The sequence below is a fragment of the Netta rufina genome (assembly GCF_964035555.1).
Source record: "Netta rufina genome assembly, chromosome: 1".
NCBI lineage: Eukaryota > Metazoa > Chordata > Aves > Anseriformes > Anatidae > Netta > Netta rufina.
Window position 1 is genome coordinate 53,684,930 of NC_140123.1, and position 23,355 is coordinate 53,708,284.

The 23,355-nt window shown below is 37.5% G+C and overlaps 1 protein-coding gene across 1 annotated transcript in view; it reads left to right on the forward strand.

Moving 5' to 3' along the window:
- GPC6 (glypican 6) overlaps positions 1-23,355 on the forward strand; it is a gene marked incomplete at both ends in the record, with an annotated part of 808,075 nt that overhangs the window by 743,970 nt on the left and 40,750 nt on the right. The window contains 2 exons of the mRNA XM_084301144.1: positions 2,577-2,720; positions 7,244-7,273. Of these exons, the coding sequence (XP_084157270.1) occupies positions 2,577-2,720; positions 7,244-7,273 (174 nt within the window). The remainder of the gene's footprint in view (positions 1-2,576; positions 2,721-7,243; positions 7,274-23,355) is intronic.

Sequence of the window (23,355 nt, forward strand, 5' to 3'; positions counted from 1 at the left end):
AAGCTTCATAGAGTAAAAATTCTTTCTGCTGGGATTCAAAACATTGAGGTCTCATAGGAAAATAACTTCTTTTTTTACAGTATCTACTCACTAATCCTGAAGTACCTCCGTTTAGAGAGCTCGATAGAAATAATTCTTCGCTGGTTCTGTTGATCTGATCTCACGGCTTGGTTTGTATTCCTGACCACAGAGGGTTTCTGCTCTTTGTGGCACCCTAGGAAATGCCATCTGAGCTTTAGCTGCAGTTCAGTGGGGCATGGTCTCCAATAGGTCTTATGTTAAGACAGTCCTTGGATTTCTTGGACATGCTGAGATATCACAGATGATTATAGATGCTGATGTGAGATCAACTGAAGAGAGCTTTTGATCTCTGCTACAAAAGATGGAAGCTTAGATGTTTAGCTCAAATATAGATGCCTACAAATTCACACCTAAATTTTGTATTCCTAATTTCAAGTGGAATTGCTTCTCTAAGGTGGACTGCCATAATTATATATAAAATGTGGGTTTTGTTTTTCTTTTTCTTTTTTAAGAGAGTGTATTTATGTTGCTAATTCACAGCATGTATAATGTTCTTATACATGCTTATACACTCTTATAATGAACACCAGAATATTTTTCCAGAAATTGCTCAGTATCTTTGAACAGCTCTGTAAAGAAAATATTTCATGTGCTTCTTGTGTTTCTTCTCAGGAAGCATTTGTTAATTTCAGGTATCAGCTTAACATTTTCTGTTCTGTCAGCTAATACCTGGATGCAAATCAGAAAATGTCTCTTTTGCAGTCAAAATATAGTTACTAATTATTTTATCCTTGCTGCATTTTTGCCAGATCATTAAAAAGCAGATGATTTCTTCTTCTGTGATCTAAAAGATGCTGTCTAATTACCACCTTAAATATTGTCTGGCTGTACATAATTGTGTTCATACAAAACTCCTTACTATAAGTATTTGTATGTAGATAGATACCACAAAGTCTCTGTTGTTTTTTCCAGTAGGTCATAAGAAAAATTATGCAGACTCATAGCTACTCCACTTGGTCATACAAGTAGCTTAACACACTCTGTGAAATTTAAGAAGATTCAGTGCCCTCAGTTTCCTTTCCTCTGACAGTCAAGTAGCATGGTCTGGAAAATTGACATTTGTCTCTGTAAGTAAATACCTGATTGCTCAGTTGACCAAAGGGGATTTCATAGATATCTAAATAAACAGTTATGTTTTCCCTGTACAGCTGATCTACAGTCAGAAGAAATATGTAAACCTTTGTAAGTATAACAGATGTTCCCAAGACATATATTTGGCCCTTATATTATCAATCATAATCATGTATAAGTCCTGAACATTATTCTTAGTTGAATTTTCTTCACAGAGGAAAAATCAGATTCTTTCTTGTTGAAAAATTTAGAACCTTAAAAACTGAAATCAGCTTTCCTAGTTTGTTAAATGAATGATTGTCCAATAATCCTCATCACTAAGGAGGCTAGAAACTATTCAAGAATCCTTACACATATGCTCAAACGAGACCAAGCAGAGTTTCATACATAAATTAAAAGTCCCAATGTCCCTACAGCAGCTGACTTGCTGGACTTTGAGCCAAAAAAGACCTGATGACTGCAAATAAATTTAGAATGAATCAGTTTCTTTTAGCAAATTTTGAATCATCTGGGGCCTCTAAATTAACATCAGGAAACTAGCTAAAAGCTAACTGTAATGAAACCTGAAAGCAACAAAAACCATGGCTACTTCAGGAGAGAAACAATCAAGATGGATAATCTAAAATCTAAAATGTAATTTCGTGGATATTCAACCTCCTTTCAGCTAAACAACTTCTGTATATCCCAGAGTTCCTCTGGGAGTTCCTCTGCGATGTATCCTTGATATCCAATAGTCAAATGTGTCTTCTGTCTCCTTTAATATGCACAAGATATATGCTACTAAAATTTATTTCCAAACGGAAGAATATAAAGAAATCTTATCATTCTGAACATTATTTATATACCTAGAAAACAAACACAGTAGCAGAAAATTGTTCTCTCAACTGCCCACACAACATGCCTTATCCCTCATCCAGGGACAGAGCAGCTAGGGAATTAGAAAGGAATATATTCATAAGACTATTTCATCATTGACTTTTTCTCTGAGACTACAAACAAGATTACCAGGTAGGAATAGGTGTAGGTAAGGATTATGAATGAGCTGTGTTTCTGGTTTAAAACCATGTTTTAAGAAAAGATGAAACAATTAACAACCAAGTTCTGGCACAACGAACTTCATTTTGTTCATTTCCCTTCCTGAACAGATAACAATTAAAATGCTTTAAGGTGTTAACTTCTTGAAATAATCACCTTCACTAATTAAGTGTTTTAAGGGCTCTATATGTTTTTATACCTTCACTAAGTAATTAACAATGTTTAATTTTTAATCCAAGTCTTAATATAGGACAAGTGCTCTACTCACTATTAGCAAAACGTCAGTCAAAGCTGAAGTTTCAAATATATGAAAGACAGAATAAATATGATGTAAAATGCCAGCCTCCCTCTTTTTATGACTGTCATATAACCTAAAACGTCTTTTTCAGGTTTTCCAAGGATGTGGCCAGCCTAAACCAGCACCTGCCCTAAGATCTTCCCGTTCTGTCCCTGAAAATTTCAATACCCGGTTTAGACCATATAACCCGGAGGAGCGACCTACAACTGCTGCTGGCACAAGTTTGGATAGGCTGGTAAGGCAAAGCATACTCCACTCTTAAATAAGTAGAAATGGCTTGGTAATATATGTTATTCTCTAGACAATTTTTTAAAAAATAATTTTGTAATCTGTATATAGTTTCTACGCCAGCTGCTCTAGCGTTCAACAAATCTTTTTTCCCCATTGGAAATAGTCCAGAGTTGTATTCTAGGAGAGTAATATAATTCACTTCTACAGTATTAGAAAGGTTAGAAGACAATAAGCTTTATTTCCATCCGTCCCAAAAAAAAAAAAAAAAAAAAAAAAAAAACTACTTTATCAGCTAAAACATGAGCAATCATTAATCTTTATTTATTTAATCATTTCAAAAATAAGACTTTAACATAAGATTATTTTTTCTACTACCAGTCATTGGATTCACATTTCAGATTTCACTGTTCCTGCTATTTATAAATCTACAGATTTATAGCAGGCTAATTATTATAGCTGCTAATACTGTCTCGGTAATTATCTTGAAGTAATGCCAATGGACAAAATTAAAAAGATGTAAAGAGTCTGAATCAAAACAGACTGTATCGCACAACCTCCACTTGCCATGCTTGTTGCTGAACACTTGCACAACACTGTTCTGTCTCTCAGAAGAGGTTCATATTCAGGGCTGTAGCAAGAGTGAAGGGAGAGGAGCACCCAGCTGGGAACAGCTACTGTTAGCAGGGGCTTTGAGTTTTGGTGAGCTGCCCTCCTGCAGACAGGTGCTAGCTGCACTGCAGCACCAAAATTTTGTTTGGTGCTGCAGTGCAGACATAGCAAATGTCTTGCTATGGTTCTGATCACAAGTCTAAACTGTCTAGAGGTTTTTCTCAACTTTAATTGCTGAGCAGACACCCAAATACACTAATTCAATCAAGATCTGTCTCTCTCCTTGGCACTGTCTTTCTGCAGATTCCTTTGACAATCACCACACTGCTTTACAGTGCCAAGTCTTTCCAACAGCCTATGCTGTAGCCCATCCATCAGTCAACTGTATTCTGTCAATCTCCATTGCAATTCAAATGAAAAATAGCACATCATTCTAGCCAGGACATTGGATTAGTATGCAGCAAAAAGCAATATTTTTGAGTTCTCTGTTCTTCTGGGAATAGTGTAGCCTGTTTATCCTACAAGGAGGAACAGAAAATAAGATGTGGACCTCTGAGGTAGACTTAGGTCTCTCTAACACAGTAGATTCATAAAACAGTGTAGCATCTCAGGCTAAAAATCTTGTTTGGTGCAGAGGCCTGAATCTTAACCTAGAACTGGCCAAGGTGAAGTGAAAGGTTACTGTAGTGTGTAGGCTTCAGTCATGTTCTGCAAAAAGTTAAAGGCTGCAAAAAGAGGAAGTAGGAGAAAGAGAACAAAGAGGAAGGCTGGTAGCGCAGCTTAGCTTGGATTACTGCTACATTGTAAGAACTGAGCATTTTTGCAAAGAAAAAAGTTTAAAAGACCTTCCATATTCGCATAAGGAGAATACTTCTAAACACATTAATAACCTTTTTAAACTACAAACTTGCAAAATACCAAGCACCATCCTGAATAAAGCAGTAATGTGTCATACGCTGTTGGCCTTTAAATGCTGTAACTAATGAAAATTGCTAGTGAAGACAACCCTTTATAACTCATAATAACCTGTAGACCTTCAAAGGGAAACTTTTATCCATATGATTTAACTAGATTCCTTCACACGTTCTTTCATAAATAAATAAATAAATAAATCTTTGTTGCCATTACTTCATAAAAGCATTACAGTATTTACCTATTTGTCTTTCTTGCTGCTAATATTTAAAATAATAACTCTTCATGCCCTATTAGTAACGTGTGATATCAAATCCATCTCCAATCAGCAGCGATATATGTGTTACCTACTTTTGTGTTGAGAGCAACAATCCCTGACGTTTGAGATGGACACTGACCTCAACTGGAGCAAGAAAAGGTTGCTTATGTGGATTAAAGCAGAAGGCTTTGTTTCAGAACCGTAATCCCTTAGCAGCTCTTGGGAAAGGTCACTGCCTGTATCTCACATCAACCTGGGTAATTTTATCCAGAAGGATATAAATGTTGTGTTTCTGTCTCATAGGAACACCATTCAAACTGCCTACATTAGACCTTCAGCATTTAATGTGCTGAATCATTCCCTGAATCATATCTCTCTTCATTAACTATAGACAGAGCCTAGAGGACCAGCTTCAGTTAGATGCTCCCAATCCTTGCATCATTAATAAGACACAAGTAGAATCCCACCCAAAGCAGTTTTCCAGTCTGCACACTGATCATTTTCTATTTCTTACTTAATAAAAATGTACAGCAAGATTAGTATTTTGATAATTGTGCCAAACGGTTAAAGCTCCTTTTCATTATTATTGATATAAGAAACACGGAGTTATTACTACCTGCTTTTATGTAAGAGGAACTTTTCCTCATGAGTCAGCTGACTATTCAGTCTTACATTTATGGTTTTAGACGTCTGTTCTGGAGATTTTACTCATAAAATACTGTTGGACCACTTAACTTCAAGTTGTCATCACAAAGTTCAAACATGCAGCTATGTAAACCTCAAAACAAGTGACAAACAATCCTGTTTTCATCTGTCTTTGACAGCAAGTCCTTAGAAGTGACCAAGTTTAGAAAATATTTCCTCTGAATCTCAATAGCATTGCACATCTGAATCAATTTTTTACTCCTGCTCATATTCCCATTTGTGTATTTAATTCAGTTGAGCATATTTTATCAGTTATGTTGCACAATGCAGATCTCTCATGAGAAGCCTACACTGAGAACATCAGATGCTGAACACTTCTGAAAATGTGTTTCATTATGCTTGCCTGAATTTCATAGAATCATAGAATCACAGAATCATTAAGGTTGGAAAAGACCTTCAAGCCCATCTGGTCCAGCTATCACCCTACTACCAACATCACCCAATAAAATTTGATTAATCCAGCCATTGTGTTCCAAGAAGGGAGGTTTGCCTGCATTATTGCATTAGTCTGTAAAACTTAATAAAAAAGAAATAGATCAAAATTAATTGAGAAAAATGTGGGGAAAACAGAAAAAAAAAAAAAAAAAAAAAGAAAAAGAAAAAAAAAGATCCCCCCAAAGCAGGTATAGTTGGATTAAAATGCAGTAGATGTATTTAGGAAGTCATGCAGAGCTTGAGCTTGAGAGGGTTGTCTAAGCATGGACGTAAAACACCATCTGAGACTCACAGAATCATAGAATGGGTTGGGCTGGAAGGGACCTTAAAGATCTAATTCCACACCCCCTGCCATGGGCAGGGACACCTCCAACTATACCATGTTACTCCCCAGAGTATTGGAAACAGGGGACTGGAAGATACCACATAGGACTAGAGGAGACCAATGGAACAGAAGTAGGGAGCCAGGTAGAATATGCTGCAGCATCCCAAGCGGTTCAGTACACTTATTTCCAGCAATTAAATCAAGTATTTGTAGCATGGGGCCTAAGAGTCAGGCTCTTTCTGAAGTCAATGGAGAGAGACATACATCTTCAGAGAGTGATTCACCCCATCTGTCACAGACACTTCTCATAGATTGGGAAATGAAAGGCTTAACTATAGTTATCTATACGTAGATAAGCAAAACTGTCTGAGATGCCTTGGAGTATGTGATATCTGACTGAGCTGGCAGGATGCCCATGCTCTCCTAGACTTGGGGGTTGAAGGCCAGGTAGGATACCTGAGAGGAAGACCACTATATGGCATCCAAGAGTGGACAGAACTGAGGCCCAGTTATTCTCTGAAGTCCCTCTTGGGGGATTCAGCTGCATCAATATAGTCCCCTAATGTTATTTGAGATGCCTATGGTTTTCAAGATGTGCAAATGTAACTAGAAATACTTACGGGAGACCTGTCTAAGCAAGATGGAATACATCAAAGCTACTAAATTTACTTTATATGCTCTATATTTAGGTAACTAGATTCCCATCTGTTTCTCTGCCGATCATAACAGCAGCTAAACTGATTAAATATAGACATCTGTAGTATAGATACCTATAACCGCTTATTTAGATTTGATTTCTAGATGACCATCCTAGATGTGAAGGTCAGTAGTTTTTTTATTGTTAGCAGAGAGAAATGATGGCCTTTATTCAGTTTTCTAAATGTAGGTTTAGGCAACTGAGTTGAGATTAAATATTTATAAAGCATGATTCAGCTCATCCTAAAGTACACGTTTAAACCTCTCAGAGAAATCCTTCTCTACCTATCTACTACAAAGTGCCAGAAAGTGACAACCTTAGGCTAAGCATCCAGCAATTGCACCTGAAGTTGAAACAAATACTGTCAGAAACTAAATAACTTTAACCACTGAACTCATCTGCTTCTGTAGAGTATGATCTAAGATTTCTCATTGAAAATCTACTGCTTATAAAGATTCGTTATCTTTACTGTGGTTGCCTGTTTGGTATAACCTGTTTTGTTTTTTTATTTTCTGTTTTTTTTTTTTATTATTATTATTTTGTTTTGTTTTTCTGTTCCCTGAATGTTTCCCTCTTGCTTCCCAGAGGACTATCTGGAGGACAATGCAACATGGTGTAAGCTTTGGTATTCTTATTCTTCACTTTCATTCCCATTTGTCTTTGTACAATGCTGGGCAAAACACTTCAAGTTTCATCTTCACCATCTTTACTTTGTGTGTGTCATGTAGGCTAAAACAGTAGCAGTAATTTTAGATTCTAGCTTATCTAATTCTGTCCAGTGCTCGGAGTTGCTGGTTCTTACCAATATTCTTCTGCTGCTTCAAGGATGACGTCTCATTCCTAGAAAGGAATGTATTCCCTCAGTAAGCTAAAAGCTGACATAAGTGTCCACATGATCTCAGACACCACATACACATGTGCAGCAATGCAGACACTCTGCAGTGTCATCTATTTCTGGGGCTTGTGCCTGGAGATAGCACTTGAGCAAAGGAAATCATCTCTCAGGCCATCCTGAGCTCGCTCCCTAGAATTGTAACTGTCTCACTGCCCAGTCTTGGGCAAACCACTTTGTGCGAGTTTGATAAAGTAGAATAGATTATACTTTCCAGCTACAGAAATTCTGTGAATTTTAGAGGACCCTGTGTTTCAAACAAAAGGCTTCCTCAGCAGGGGTTTGGAAGGCAGGAACACAGCACTGTGCAGATATGCATCATCTGACTTGTGAATTACCTCAAAGCATTTAGCTTGGACCTGCTTCTTAGCAGGACTAATTAGCCTACAGAGAGCCCCATGCTGATATACTCATACCTACTTCCCGCATTTCAGCTGCCTCAAGTACCTCTGTATCCACCATGCCATCGTACAGCACAGTGCTGCTTTAATTCAGCTGCAATTTGTCCCAAGAACATACCTCAGCCTGACCTGTGTGCAAAATTATTCCACATTTCCTTTTGGAAGGACATGGAAGCCTTCTTGATTTTCCACAGGGGAGCTGATGCACTATTAACCATATAATGCATAATGCACATGCATGCTATGGAGATAGGCAACTGAGAAATTGGCCGTGGCATTTTGAGGGTGATTTACATTCAAGTACAGTATAGCAGCAGCATAAATAAGTGGATGAGCATGCACCTAGTCTGAAAAATAAACTCTTTCATGCTCTTTACCCTGGGGAGGGGAATATATTGTGTCACACTTTGTAGGAAAATGTTCCTTTATCTTCCCTCCTGTGTTTTTTTTAAGTAAAAGTAAATGAAGTTTCATTTTCTGTGAGCAAAGAACCCTGAAATTGTTATTTTAGGAATATAGTGGGATGTATTTTAAGTGTCAATTCATTCATATTTTTAAAATATTTTTACTACAGTGTGTAATGATTTTTGTTACAATAAAAAATGCAACAGTAACCCAACAAATCTGTTGTGAACAATTCCTTCCCAGTGTTCCAAAGGTACATGAAGCAGAAAATATAATTCGAGAGAGAGAGAAAGAGAAAGAGAGAGAAAACTGTTTTGCATTTTAGCTATGAAAGACTGAAATTAACAAGACAGTATACCATGAAGACATTGATCTGACTTGCCCAAGGAATCCTCTTGGGGAACTCCCAACGGTGGAGCTTATGTTTCAGTTTTGTAAGAATCCATTTAGTCCAGAGTCTAGAAATGTTAAATATATGCAGTGATACCACAGTATTCCTGATATAGGATGTTTATTCTCCACATTTTATTTCTCAAGAGACCCTAGAATAAAATTCAGCAGTTATAAATCTTACAGGGTTTAAAATATTGAGATGAATTTTTGAACACCTTCTGCATACAGAACCTGTAGGGAAAGATACAAAAAATAAGCATGTAAAAGGCTTCATAGCTCACAAAGTATTGGTCACACTTTTAAGAGTGAAATTAACAGGCTCGTGCAGGTGTTTTAAATGTCCCCTAACTTCCTATAGACTACTCCCCCCACAAGCTTTATATGTTGTACTGTTGGAGGTGCCATTTCTTTCTGTGTGCTGTTATTCAGCAAATAACTCCTGTACAACACGCACAATGAATAAATATATTTTACAACATTTGTCGTGATCATTTGGTGTCAAATTTAGGATTTGCCTGGTTCTCCTCAAAGAGGTGTTTGCTTAGTGTCAGACTTTGTTTATTCTCAGTTTCTGTGTCACAGCAATATCTAAGTTTAAGTTTGTGTTATCATTTTTTCCTTCCTGGTTAATACCAGTTTCAGGTGGCAAAGGTGGGTGAGTGATGATGGCTGTCAGAACCCTCCTGAGAGACCTGGTAGAGATCTGTTTTTTAAAAAGGCAATATTATTCCATAACCCTGCTGAAGAGTTCTGCATGCTGCTGTCTCTGATGCACTGAATTCCTAATGCATGAGGCAGTTACTAAGAAAGTGCCTTATTTCAGTGGTTGCCTGTGTCTTCAGGTGGAATGGTTCTGCCTGCTGTTCAGACTCCATTCAGTGTGAGCAAGGAAAAAATGTCTTCCAACACTAACAGGAAAGACAGCTCTCTACATTAATTAGTGGTCCAAAAAAATGTACAGTCCTGATTACAAGGCATTGTCTGCCTTGCTTGAATAGTGACATGTTGCCTAACAGTCTCATTGAACACAGTGCCTTCTAAATATACACCTGCTAGTTCTAGCTGAACTTCCTTTAACTATTGGTGTGAAGATCCCCTTAGAGTCTTCATCTCTTTTCCAGGAATGTATAAGCAGTATTAAGTATACCTGTTACCAGGATGGGGCATATGACACCTGTAAACAGAAGCTACTTCTGACTACTAGACTAGAACACAGTTAAGATGAAAAAATGACAGTCATGGGTCTTTGGTTGTTGAGGAATTAAGTGATTCCTGAACTTGGCTATTAGTGTAAACAAAAGCAGGATATATAGGCTGAAGCTTGCACATCTGTGCCATATCAAACCATAATAACATGAAGTGGGATTTATTTGCCCTATCTTTTAATTTTTCTAATGTTGTTATCAAAGTCTGAGCTATAACCTCATTCCCTTATTAATCAGTGGAGAGAACTAGGCACCTCCAGATCCTGCTTAAGATGCTCATTTGGAGATGACATGAAATCTGAATTACCTTTTGAATTACCCATTTCTCCCCATTGGGTATGAAAAGAATCTGAATGATTAGCTCAGACAGCCAATTTGTAGATATCTTAATGTAACTGTAATACCAGGCTTTGGAGTTAGGCTCTATGAATCAAATGTGTTCAAAAGGAGAATTGGGTCTATAAATATCTTGATAGATAGTTCTAATCATAATTCTAATCATACTCATTGTTGTGGTGTCATCAGGTACCTAGAAGGATTGCTAGTCTGCAGCAAAAATATTTCATACTGGAGGCTGCACAAGTTTTATCCAATGGCAATTCCCCTTTGTAAATCTAGATGAAAATCTAGTTCCTTCCATTTGATGCTTTAGCCTCTACTCAGTAAAAGTTTGTTGGTTTTTTTCCAGTATACAGAAAGTTTTTATTATCAACATCTAGAAGATGAATCTAAGCAGGAAACACATCAGCACTGTTCTTTCAGCTGAAAGATAGATCACATTTCATTTCATGTGTCTATGCATGAATCTGTGCAGAAGGAAAAGTGAATTCTTAATGTTCTTGCTAATGCTAAAGAAAGACAGTGACTATATAAATGTCCTCTACACTTTAGCATTTTGACATAATATTAATAGAAGAAATATGGTTTAAAAATCGGTAGTACGGCTTGTGTCCCTAGTTACAATATATAAATGATGCCCATTTAGATGCTTCCAAGTGGCATGAGAATAACAACTATGACTGATTACCTGCCTGAAAGGTGTTACACTGCTATGAATTCTTACATGGTTAATATGACAACTAGCAACAGGTTCTAAAAGCAATACTAAGTTTCCATAAAAAATGGATTTTGTAATGTATCACCAGTCCATTTACACCTAGAGAATAGAGGGCCCTTTTGTTCAAGTGATCACAGATCACAAAATATTTTTTAATCATCAAGCTAGTTGTGCACTGGTGTGGCTGCCAACAAAGAAATTAAAGCTTTGGTAATTTCTCAATTAATTGCAAATAGTGATTCTCACTCTCCAGATAAAAATGTGTTATATTGTACTGTGAATTAGTTCTCTGGTGCCTTTTGCAGCAATTTTTATTTTGTTAGACTGCAACACACAGATATATTTTAAACTTGCACGAGACGTGTGCAACGCTGGACTCCACTTGTAACAAATGGTAGGTTACAGCAGACTAAAACCCGATTTCCCAAGCCAAACATTTCACACATTTTCCTTGTTTGCAATAGAATTTGACACTTTATGGACTTTTATAGGCATTACTAGTAGTTAGAAGACATAAAATATTGGGACTAAAAAGATTTACCTTCATACAAATTGTGACCCTTTTGTGAACTTTCTTTAGTCAAAAGCAAATATATTACATCAAAAAACGTTTCCTATATTTTCTTCCTATATTTTTTTTTCTCATTCCACAGTCATATCAATGTATCTGTCTACATCGTTGGGACAGCAATACAGGGTGCTTCCTTAATGTATTTACATTTTGCCTGTAAACAGCAAAGATTGAGTGACTAGTTATAGATACTCATTGATGGGAAAGCCAAGGCTTTTAATAATACTGGGGAAGGAAGGAAAAAAGAAAGGCTTCATCAAATCTAATTTTACCCATCATCAGCTAAGGACTATTCTAAGGTTATGCATCTTAAAAGACCCAGCAGCATTTCTAAATCCTAGGTAGTGTAGGCTCTAGCAGCATCACAGCTCTACACTAGGACAAAATGCATAGCCCCTGTATTACTACTTCAGGTACCTAGTCACCATGGAAAGTAGGAGTATACCCTCAGGATGCTTCAGCACATCCCATTGGTGTGTACATGGTAATAGAAAAATACAGCTACAGGAGTAGGAGTTAGTTGCATGGGCTCCCTCCACAATCAGTTAAGAAAACATGCATTTTCACAGTGCAATTCCCACAGCCTAATGTAGACGTTTTCTAGAGATCACGTGAATAGCTCCCTGTAAGTGCCAATGTTTCTTGGGCAGCTATGAGGAACCTAGGAATTGACAAGATACTAAGCTTGCATGGGGCTAGAGTTAGCTGAACTCTGACTGAGCAGTCAATATGTGATTTCACAGATAGCCCTATTGAAGTGAAGGTAACTGAGGCTATTCAAATTTAGGACTTAGGTGTGCAATTCACTGGAGATGAAAGTAGATGCTCATGTTTTGGTGGCCTTGCACAGTTTTTCCTGGTGGCAGTGGTAACAAATGACCATCATTCATATGTTTGCTTTTGGTCTTTTTGGGTTTTGCTTCTTCTGCACTGAATGTATGTTATGTACATGTAATTTTTGGTAAATAAGAAAAGGAGTTCACTGTGTCTAACTTAGCATCTATAATAAAAGTAGAGCCAGGTTTCTTAGTCTCCCCTGGTAGCAAAGAGGAGATAGTCAAGGTGATCAATGAACAGGGAGGATTCACTTGCTGAAACACAAATGCCTCCTGCTAAGCAAGAGGCCCCGAACTACCAGGGCATCTGCATTGAGCTAACAGATGTGATAAGGTACTTGATGTGATGAAGAACCTTGATAAGGTTCTGCAGTCTTCTGAATGCTCCAGAGGACTCCAAAATGGTGTTAGGCTAATGTATATTTGTAATTGAATGAGCGGTCTAGGAGCTATTCGTAAGATCCTAATTTAGACCAAAATTAGGCATGTGGCCAACTGAATAACTCCCTTGACTCCGCTTCCAAAAAGACCAATAGACTGTCCAGAGAGAGACATCTAAGGGCTCCACAGGAGGGTCTCAGATATGGTGCAGTTCCTACAGGAGACCTGTACTGGCACATGGAAGAACCAAAAAGCCTTCAATACCTGTGTGCAGGCAACTGAATCCCACTCCATGTCTCCACTGACTGGTGGGGCTCTGACACCCAGCTCACATCGACATCCTCAACACACACACTGGGCTTTTAAATTCAGGCAAGAGGAACTCAGTGCCAGAGCCCAGTGAAACTGAGACTGACATTCATTTGTATGGGAAGAAACCACATCACCAATACACAACCAGCACTTAACAGTCCCCAGGATAACTGCATTCACTTCAAAGCGCTGGGAATTTTGCTTTCCTATTATATATTTGGACAGCATAAATACAATATAGGAACCCAAATGAAAATGGACTAGAATGAAAATTGCTTTTCTCCTTAAACATTCAAGCCTACAGAAATCTCCAGTTCATAACAATAATTGCGTTACCTAAGTAACAGCTATAAGCACTAAAGTAAAAACTAATTGCTTGAAGTGCTTTGCCTTCTTTTAATATAACATACCTACAGTGCTCATATATTAAAAGGGTGATATATATGCAGAAATAACAGAAATTTGAGAACTACATTTCTTCTGCAGGGAAAAGCAGCAATCACTTAAAAAAAAAAAAAAAAAAAAAAAAAAAAAAAAAAAGGAGGAAAGAAAAAGAAACAAAACGTTGCTTAATAACTGAGAGAAACTCCTATTTTCCTTGATCTTACAGTGAATGTTAATGGGTTTAAAATCAGAGATCATTTATAATCTTTGAAATAATGCGTAAATAAACATCAGAGATCATTTATAATCTTTTAAATAATGTGAGAATAAAAATTCTTTCAATTGCTTTTTATTCATTTAGATTAAATCCATCCAACCAAATGCAGGTATCTAACCATCCAGCTAGCCAAATCACATAACCCATACTGACATTTGAGAGAAATAGGAATTTTCAGGGCACAGTTGATCTGAGCTACTTTAAAAATCTGTATTGGATTGAAAAGTACTTGCACCCTCTAGTTCCTGTTTCTCACTTTGACTACAGAAGAGTTTTGGCTCAGACATGGATGCTGTTTTCCTGTGAGATTAATCCTATTCTCAGACATCATTTTTATGGAGCTCACAATCTACATATCTGGATAGACAGGGACATTACTATTATACACCTTGTACAGTAATTATTTTGTTTCGTCAATGAGGGTCATCCTGTGGTAGGTAGGCACTGAACACACATTAGAAATATGTTCCTGGTCTTGAAGACCTTAATGAGATCTTCATTTCAGGTGTTTGTTTCTTCTGAAGTAGAAGACGTAGAGTTCACAGCCATCACCTAATGTTTCTGCACCATTTTCTAACCTTTAATTTGCACTATGGAAATTCAGTGAGCCAGAAAATATATATATATATCTGTTTCTGTAAAGCATGATCTCCATAATATCCAAGAATATCCAAGTTAACAAAGTCTGAATTGGTAACCTCAGTTTGCCTGTAATAGATGAGCAATTCTGTCAAGGGTACAGGACTTCTGGACACTGTGAATACCTTCTCTTCATGAGGTACAGAATATTTTCTTAAGTAGTTAGTGCAATAGTAGGGTGATGGGACTGGGAAACCACAGCTGTTTCTATCTGCAGCCCACCTCCCCCAGATTATAATGATTGTGTTGTTGGAAGAAAAGAGGACAGCTCCTAGATCAACCCCACCCTGCTGTCACAAAGGCCACGCACTAGCACAGTTCATTTCCAGGCCAGGCAGAGTTCTTCAACGTAAAGACCTTTGTTGGTAGATGAGAGACGGTGAACTCAGCTCCTCTCTGCCTGCAGAGAAAGGCTCAGCTTCATCATGATTTTCATCAAGTCACCCCTTGTTTGATAAAAGTCAGGGTGGCAAAACTGAGTCCCTTAAAAATCCCTTTTATCATTAAAACAGCTGGATATAGACAGATAGGAGAGGGATTGACTGAAGGAGAAATACTGCCTGCAAAATGTGCAGCAACTCTTGTAGGAATGTGACCAGCTGCAAATTAACTTGGTAATGTCATGGGACAAAACCCCTGAATTCTCAAGCTAGTTGAGGGAGCACTTTTAAAAAATCCTATTTCCCACAGGTTATAATGCTGATTTATTTCTGTGCTAAAATGTGAAATAACACAGCTGGCAAATACTCTTTCAGAAATCTAGAAAATAGTTAATGATATATAGGGACATACTCTTCAATGCCATTTGTTCTTTAATGTCTCCCCATGGCATAGGCACTATAATCACTTCAAGACTACTCATCCCCATACTAAACCACACTCTTGTCAGCCACTTCTTTTATCAGAGAGATAATAGAGATTAAAAGGGCATAATTGTAAGGGGGAAGATGTGACAAGGGTATTTCAAAAGCAAGTAAAATTCCCATTCTTTCTAGAATGACTCAGCTGCCACACATTGGCCATACAGCCCATGTTTCTCACTGAGTTTAGTCCCACTGAGTTTAGACCCATATTTTTCCCCATTTGATCCACTATATTGTCTGACACAAGAAAATCCTAATTTTGTTTTGTGCTTATTAAAAGTAGCCATGCCATAAACCAGCCAAGAATGTTCTGTCACAGTGATAAATAACAGGATTAACAACACTAAGGTTTTCTTCAGGATTTATTGCACTTCTGAATGCAATGTTACATGGTTTTGAGACCTTATTCCACTATCTGTTGGCTAGCTGAAGTGTTTTCCAATAAAGGAAATTATACTTGTACCAGTGATCCAGGCTAATGACAAACTTCCAGCAAGGAGTACATTGCTGAGCCTTCATTTGCAAAATCCACCTTTTAATTTTAATGGATTAAATCGCACAGACAGGGTAAATGTGCACTGATAAGAACATATTTGTGAATGCCTCATTCTACACTGGTGGAATTTGCCATAGTAACTTATTGGGATAAGGTAATCAAGCCTTGCCTGTTATCAAAAACCAAACAGAGAAAAGAATCCCAGCTAGGGATCTTAAGGCAGCTGCTAAGTCAGAATCAAGTTCAGCTCGAGGTAAATAGGGAGAGGGTCTCTCAGACATAAATATGTTGGTATAAAGGAATTACAGGAAAAAATGGGGAGACAAGGCAGGGCAAGGGAAGTGTTTTAAATTTTTATTGCTAATATTTAACTGTTTTCTGGTTTAGAAAGTATGTTTATTTAAATTAGATTCTGATATTCCATATGGTTTGCTGCATTACTTTTATGACTAGCATATTATATTTGCTTAATCAAAGCAGTCTTTTTTCTCTACTCATGGGGGTCAAGACACAGGAAAATCAGATTGCCCTGATTCTATTTGCATGCCATCATTTATAACTTCATGGCATCCACACTCTCCTTTACACTGTCTATGGCTGGATGATGATTTGTGAAAGAGAAAGGAGACATGGTTTTGATGGGCCAATACAGGGATCAATGCTTTGTTGGAAAAAGACTTATTTCAGGGAGTATGACAGCCACCAAGAAAGGGACGCAGAGTGAGGTGCTGGAGGTCAAGAACAGTAAGGATAGGACTGAACAGTTCTCCCTGTGTTGTGAATATGCAAGTAGACTTTCAAAGTGGCCAGCGAGTTTTGGGAACTGGCAATGTGCATATGTGCGTATCCAGGTAAGGTCAAAGATCCTGTGGCCCTTGCTTGGGAACATGAAATGTAATCCTGTTCCTTAGCAATCAGAAAGGGCAAGCAGTGCAGTTATGAATACAGAAGGAAAGCCAAGAGGCATTTTTAGCCAACATGATCATCAGCTTTAAGCCTTTGGGCTGCACATCATACAAAACAGCTTGAGCTAACTTCACTCTTCATCAGAAGGGGTGCTAATCCTGAAAGGATGCACAGGCATTGAATGAGTTTGAATTCCAGCAAGCTAATCAGAAAGTCAAAGGTTAGCCTGGTTTTGAAATGAACTAAGCCATCTAACTTCAAAATGAAGAGCACTCATTTCCATGTCTTTTGATATTTTGCCAGTTTTTCTTAAGCAGGAAAATAAAATGAGATAAAATTGCTGCAACCACCTTCAAAGGAACTCTAAACATTGAAAAGATTTGGATTGCATGGTACCTTGCTTTAACGGCTGAAAGACATTCATAGAATAACATGAGACATGTTATATGTCTTCTTAAAAAAAAAAAAAAAAAAATAATTGAACCCAAGAAATATACCAACATAAAAGGAGAACGGCTTCAGATAAAATAAAAACTGATTCTACCCTTTCTCCCAAGCCTAATGAAATTCAAGTATTTTTGTGGTTTGAAGAAAATCATTGGATTTTTTCTTATTTATTTGTATGGATACAATCCCTTTTAAGGCTCTTCAAATGCTGAAAGATCTATTAATCTAAGAATGATGCAAACACATAGCTTTTGCAATGAGAGCTTGAGTCAAAAATGAATTTGGATTTTGACCAGATCCTAGCCATTGGCCATTAAATCACATTTCCTTTCAAAAACAGGCAGGATATATGAATAAATCAAATAATTCTTGTTTGGTTGTTGTTGTTGTTGTTGCTGTTTTGTCTAATTTTAGTCAGGACTATAAACAGAATTAAGCAAATGAATGAAGCATAGAAAGCTTATGAGCCAGTCTGCTATCACACGTCGATGCGAGGATTACCGCTGTATTTTATAGATTTCAAAAGTTCAGAAAAGTGAAGTATTCCTGTTTTGGGGTGGTTCTGAACTGAATTCTGAATTGTAGTGTTTTGGTTTTTGTTTTTTTTTTAATATCTATATTATATATAATAAATAAAAATATATATATAGTTGGATATCTCCTTGCTTTGTTATGTAATGCTGCAGAAGCTGGAATACAACTACAGGTCTTGTATAGTCCTGAAGAATGTCACTCCCAGTTAGAGACAAACTTTCAGGAGGTTTGTTCAGACTGAGATCAGTGTACTGATTGTTGTGGTGCTTTTCACCTTTCCAGTTCTTCTGTATTTCTACTGCTTGAATAACAGCTTTCAGCTTGTCTGCTTGCATATAGTAAGCCAAATCTTTAAGTTATAGTCACAAAGGTAAAGTTTTCAATTTTAATGATGTAACCTGTGGTCTCCAGTTTTTTTCCTTTGTATCTCTTTTGACACAGCTTTGCCTTCCTACAGAACCTTCAGCAGTGAAGTTCTAACCTTTTGCTTCTTCCGTCACAGGCTGTAGTTATGCATACGATAGCTGAGATATAAATTCAGCTTCACAAGCAGTTGTACTGTAGAATCAAACAAGATAGGCAAAGCATTTGTAAGAAACAAAACTTGTTTAGATATAAATGCCTTTGATCAGAAAATGTGGCAGGGGCATGAGGAAAATAAATAAGCTTATTTTAAAATAGGACATAGTTTAAAGTCATTCCCAGTGTGAAACTATTCTCTTTGCACAGCTGAAGCATAAATGATGTAAGATCAATGTTAGATGTCGTCTAGGCTGTTCTAAAAAGGAGCCTGTAGAAACTGCAGTAACTCATTGCCACCAATGAGTTTACTTGCTGTATTTCTCAAGACAGAGGAATTGAAAGTGCATGTAAAACTAGGAACAAGTGAATGAAGAAATTAAAGAGTACAAAATGACAGGCAGAAGACAGGAAATGTAATGACCACTATAGGATGGTTCAAATGGTTGTTTGAATTACAATAATTATGTATGCAGCCTCAGGAAATTAAAGCTTTCATTCCCTTCAACACAGTTTATTAAGTTTTGCTCCAGTAATGAAAAATTGAAATGAGCCTCTCTAATGAATTATAGCAATTATCTCTCTGCTGGGGCAAGACAACTCTGAATCCTGTCATATTCCTCCAAGAAAAAAAAAGAAAAAAAAAAGCAGTGTTCTGCTATTCACGAAACACCTCCAGAAATTCCACAACATTTTCTTATTATTGTTCCTCTGAAGCATAAGGGTGCTCAGCTGCCAGTCCATGGCACTTACAGATTTCACACTGTTAGAAGCTGCCGACTTCACTGGGGAGTGTTTGCACAGGGAGAGCCCTGCATATGAGCAGCTGGTTGACACATAGAATTAGATTGATTTCTTATACTGTTACAGGGTAGTAATTTACTTAAGGATTATGAATCTGGTTAAAATAAAACCCAGTTTGTTTCTCGCTTATGGAATCTAGCTGTTTTGTGCAAAAGGAAACTGGTGCAAATCACATTTTAAACTAAAAGGCTTTTTTGCTATGCCACCTATCATTACATGTAAGAAACAGAACACTAGTGTTTTCCTGTTAGTACGACTTTATCTAGATTTCCTGATTATTATTTTAGAGGTGACATAAATGCTGTGTCAGGATGAAAAGACTAGCATTGAGATTAAATCCATCTGTACTCATTCCACTACAGCTAGGAAAGCTGTGAGTACTTCATTTTACCATATGTGTACATATTCTCATACACAAAACATTTATGTTCAATCTGGCTCAAGCACATTTTCATCCAAAACCATTATCTGAAAATTGAGAAATTTTCTCATTAAATTATACTTGAACTGAGCAAAAAAGTGAACTAGTTCAAGTAAATAGCATTCTTTGCAGCAGAGTTTCCTTCGTTTATGTCAAAAAGCCTGTTGTATCTTATACTTCTCTTTTTGGGAAAAAAAAAAAAAAGTTTAATCTTCCCTCCCTTTCCCCACATTAAGTTGCTGTCTAGCTATGAAATATGCTGTTTGGGAGATCACTGTTGAGGGATTAATACAAGCTCTTCATTTGTCATGCACCACAGTTATGCAGGAACATCATTTTTATACAAGATGTTATGTCAACCCAAAGGCATTCAGAGCATCTGGGATGTTATTGTCTGAATGATTTCATGTGATAAAAGTATATATTTTTCTGTATATTTGTATCATATAAATATATCACATATACATATAGCCGAGTTTTTCAAACTTGCATACCCTGAATTTCATGGTCTAAACAAATGGTCTTATTAATAGAGATGTTTTAAGCAACCAAGCAAGAAAATTTTAAACATCCCAGGTCTGTACCTCCACTCACCAGAGAACAACCTCTACAATTAACTGCTTAAAATGGACAGAGACTGTTTTCTCTCTTTCTTTTGACAGTGATAAACTCTTTGCATCATAAACAGCCCTAGCCATAAATCTCACTTAAGGCCAAAGCTGTGCATCATCTCATTGTCAGCATTCAGCAACACCACCCTGCATGCTCCGGCTCCAAGCTTGAATCTCAGGATTCATAGACACTCATAAAAATTGCAACAGGAGCTTTTGTCTCGACACATCAGGACGACCCTGATTTCTGAAGGCAAGGCAGGCTTCATCCATCAGGGTGCCTGTTCCCAAACAGTTGCCAGTGGAGCTGCCCTCTGGGAACCATGGTGTGTCTGTGGCCACCAGCTAATCAAGATGCTTGTAACTGCCAAGAAGGAAAAAATAAAAAATAGGCAAGTTGTCTGAGTTGTCTGCCTCAACAGTTTGTACAGTTCACTGTACTGTGAAATGGGGAGAGCTGAGAAGAAAGAACGAGACTGGCTAATTTCCAGTTCATTTCCATGATACCTGATTGAAATGAAAATATGCCTAAAAGCTGCACAGCATAGAAGAGGGGCAGACCCCTGAGACTTTCATCTGAGGAATGCAGAGTCTTTGTAGGACAAGGCTCCATCCTGTGGCTGCTTTTTTATCCCTGTGGGTCTACTTGTTATGACTGCCCATGAGTAACCTAGTGGCAAGCTGCCATTTCTTTCAGCTCTCTCTTTTTTTGATTTTTCCCTTCCCTCATGCAAAGTTTTTAATGGGTTCTGATCACTCAGTAAGGTACCGCTGCTCTTTTCCCTCCAGTTTTGAACTATATAATTAAAAAGTTGTTGTGGGTCAGCTCTGCTCTGCAGTGACACAGACACAGACTAGCAAGTCAGAAGCCAGCTCTGGGTGAGCTCACACACCTCTGCCATCTGTCAGTATGTTGCTAGCTTGGGTCCAGAGGCAAGAAAGATACTTTAGCACCATTTTGCTCTTCTTGACCTACCTCTCCACAGGACTAACTAACAGGTTCAATTGAAGTGGCACTGCCTTCCAGCCCCTAGGTCTGTAACAAGCATGTCTGCGATGCTCAAGGATCTCTGACTGCCATGATGTAGATGTGCCTCTTGTCCTCTTCCATTCCTCTCCAAACAGCACAAGAATTTCTGTGTCTATTCTTTCTCTTGTTTATGGCTTTCTCTCCCCTAGAGACACAAATTTCATGCTATTGTAGTTATCTGCTAGTGAGCAGTTCTGCACTGAAATCTCTATTGACCAAAGCTTGGTTTTGAGACACTCAATTTGATGTGCAAAACAGGAATAGTTTCACATAACCAGCAACACAAAACATAAAGATAAGCCCAATCTGACCCCGCTTACTTTTGCAGGATAGGTTGAACTGGCCTCTAGAATTGATAACAATGGGAATGCAGACAACTAGGCTAGCCTAAATTTTAAATTTTCAGGTGAGTAGAGTTAGGTGAGATGAATGTGGCTTATAGTGAACAACAATAGTGTACAGCAATGGTTCCCCTAAAAGCCTTAGCCCTTTAAACAATGCCTTTAGAGATAGCTTGGTTGTAGCTATGTTGCTATCTTGACCATGGTTGAGACTTTTCTGTAGTGCTGTACCCAGCTGCCTCTGCTTGCCACACTGTGGGCATCATCAGCATGCTGGTGGTTTCCATGGTCAGAATCAGGATTAACAAAAAAAAAGAAAAGCAAGAAAACAAAATCGACGAAGTAAACATCTGTAGATGAAGGCAGGATCCAGTGATCTTAGCCCCCAAATGTGGTGAAATGGGAAGAGATCATCAATGCTCTCTCTAGAGTGAACAGCACAGAAGACACTAGGTAAAGAAAACTGCAGAGGGACAGTGATTTTCAAAAATAGATTTGTCTTGTTTTTAACAAAGTTCTGGAGAGCATTTAAGAGATCATCAGATAGATCTAAGAAAAGTAATATATTGTGAGCTTGTGAAAATGCTACAGAATTTTCTGACAGGATAAGGTAGACAATTAAGAGTTTGATTGCTAAAATCAAAAATAAAATGATTTTTTTTTCTGAATATACAGGTCAATTGTGTAAATCCAAACAGCACCAACTCTGACAAGAAACTAAAATTACAATAATAAGCGCATGAAGTGAAGCAATCCCAAAGAGTAATTGAAAGAGATTGATCTGACATTAAAATATATACCCAAACACAACTGAGTAACACATCCCAGCTTTTTGAAGTGATGATATTCGGTATCTTTCTTTAAAATCTCTCTCTCTCCATATATATATATACATGTATATGTGAACAAACCCTGCACAAAAGGCATTAAGAATGGAGACAATTCTTTAAGGGTATATAGGCACCTGGTGTCTTTTAATTTCCAAAAGGAATATCTGACCTTACAGGGTGACTAATTTCAGCAAATAGAGGGAACGACCAGCAAATGGGTATGTTTCTGTACAGCTACTGCCCTCTATATAATTATGTCTTTCTTCAAGACTCAGTACATACAATTGACAGATTTTTCAGCATCCAATGTTTTTATAGGTATAAATCAGTATGAGATTTACAGGTCAAGTCAACCCACTTTTGACCTCCTCCACCTAGCATAGTCTTCAACACTGTCTTAGCATCTGCTATCTCAGCATCATCCACAGAAAACTTTGCCCTGACACACCTCAGGACATACAACGTATGCACCATGGGAAACCTTAAGCCAAGATCTACATGTACATTGACCAAATGCATGAAGTTTCTGTCATTTGGAATCAGGGCTAAGCTCATGAGATCATTTCTGGAAAGGTGCATGTATTTTTTAAATGGAGATTTTAACAAGGATGGTGAAAAGTCAGAACAGTGTGAAACATCTGCAAAGGTTAGAAAAATACCTTATAATAAAAGACTTAAAATTTCTCCTCTTGGATTATCAGAAAATAAAATCACTGTCTTGGTGATTATGTATATGTGGCTCCAAGTGGAGAAAAGTCCAAGCACTAAAGAATTTCATCTAAACAAGAAATAATAGGTGCCTGTGGTTGGATGGTGAAGTTAGAAAAAATTACCTTTAAAATAAGGTATTTGGTTTACCAGCGAGGATGACTAACCACAGGAGCAAACTCCAGCAGGGACTAATAGGTTCTCCCTCTGTTATTTTCTGGTCATTTTCCATCTTTAGTCAACTTAGACAACATGTGAAATACCTTTTGCAGGAGGTTAAGACTGCCTCTATCTGCGACATCAACAAATCTGCAGTTGTTAACTCAGAAGATAAAGACCTAACTGAATTTTCTTTACAGGAAAATGGGTAAGACTTGAAAAAGATCTTGGTAGAAGGTTCACTGCTTATGCATTAGCACAGCAGATCCCAAAGC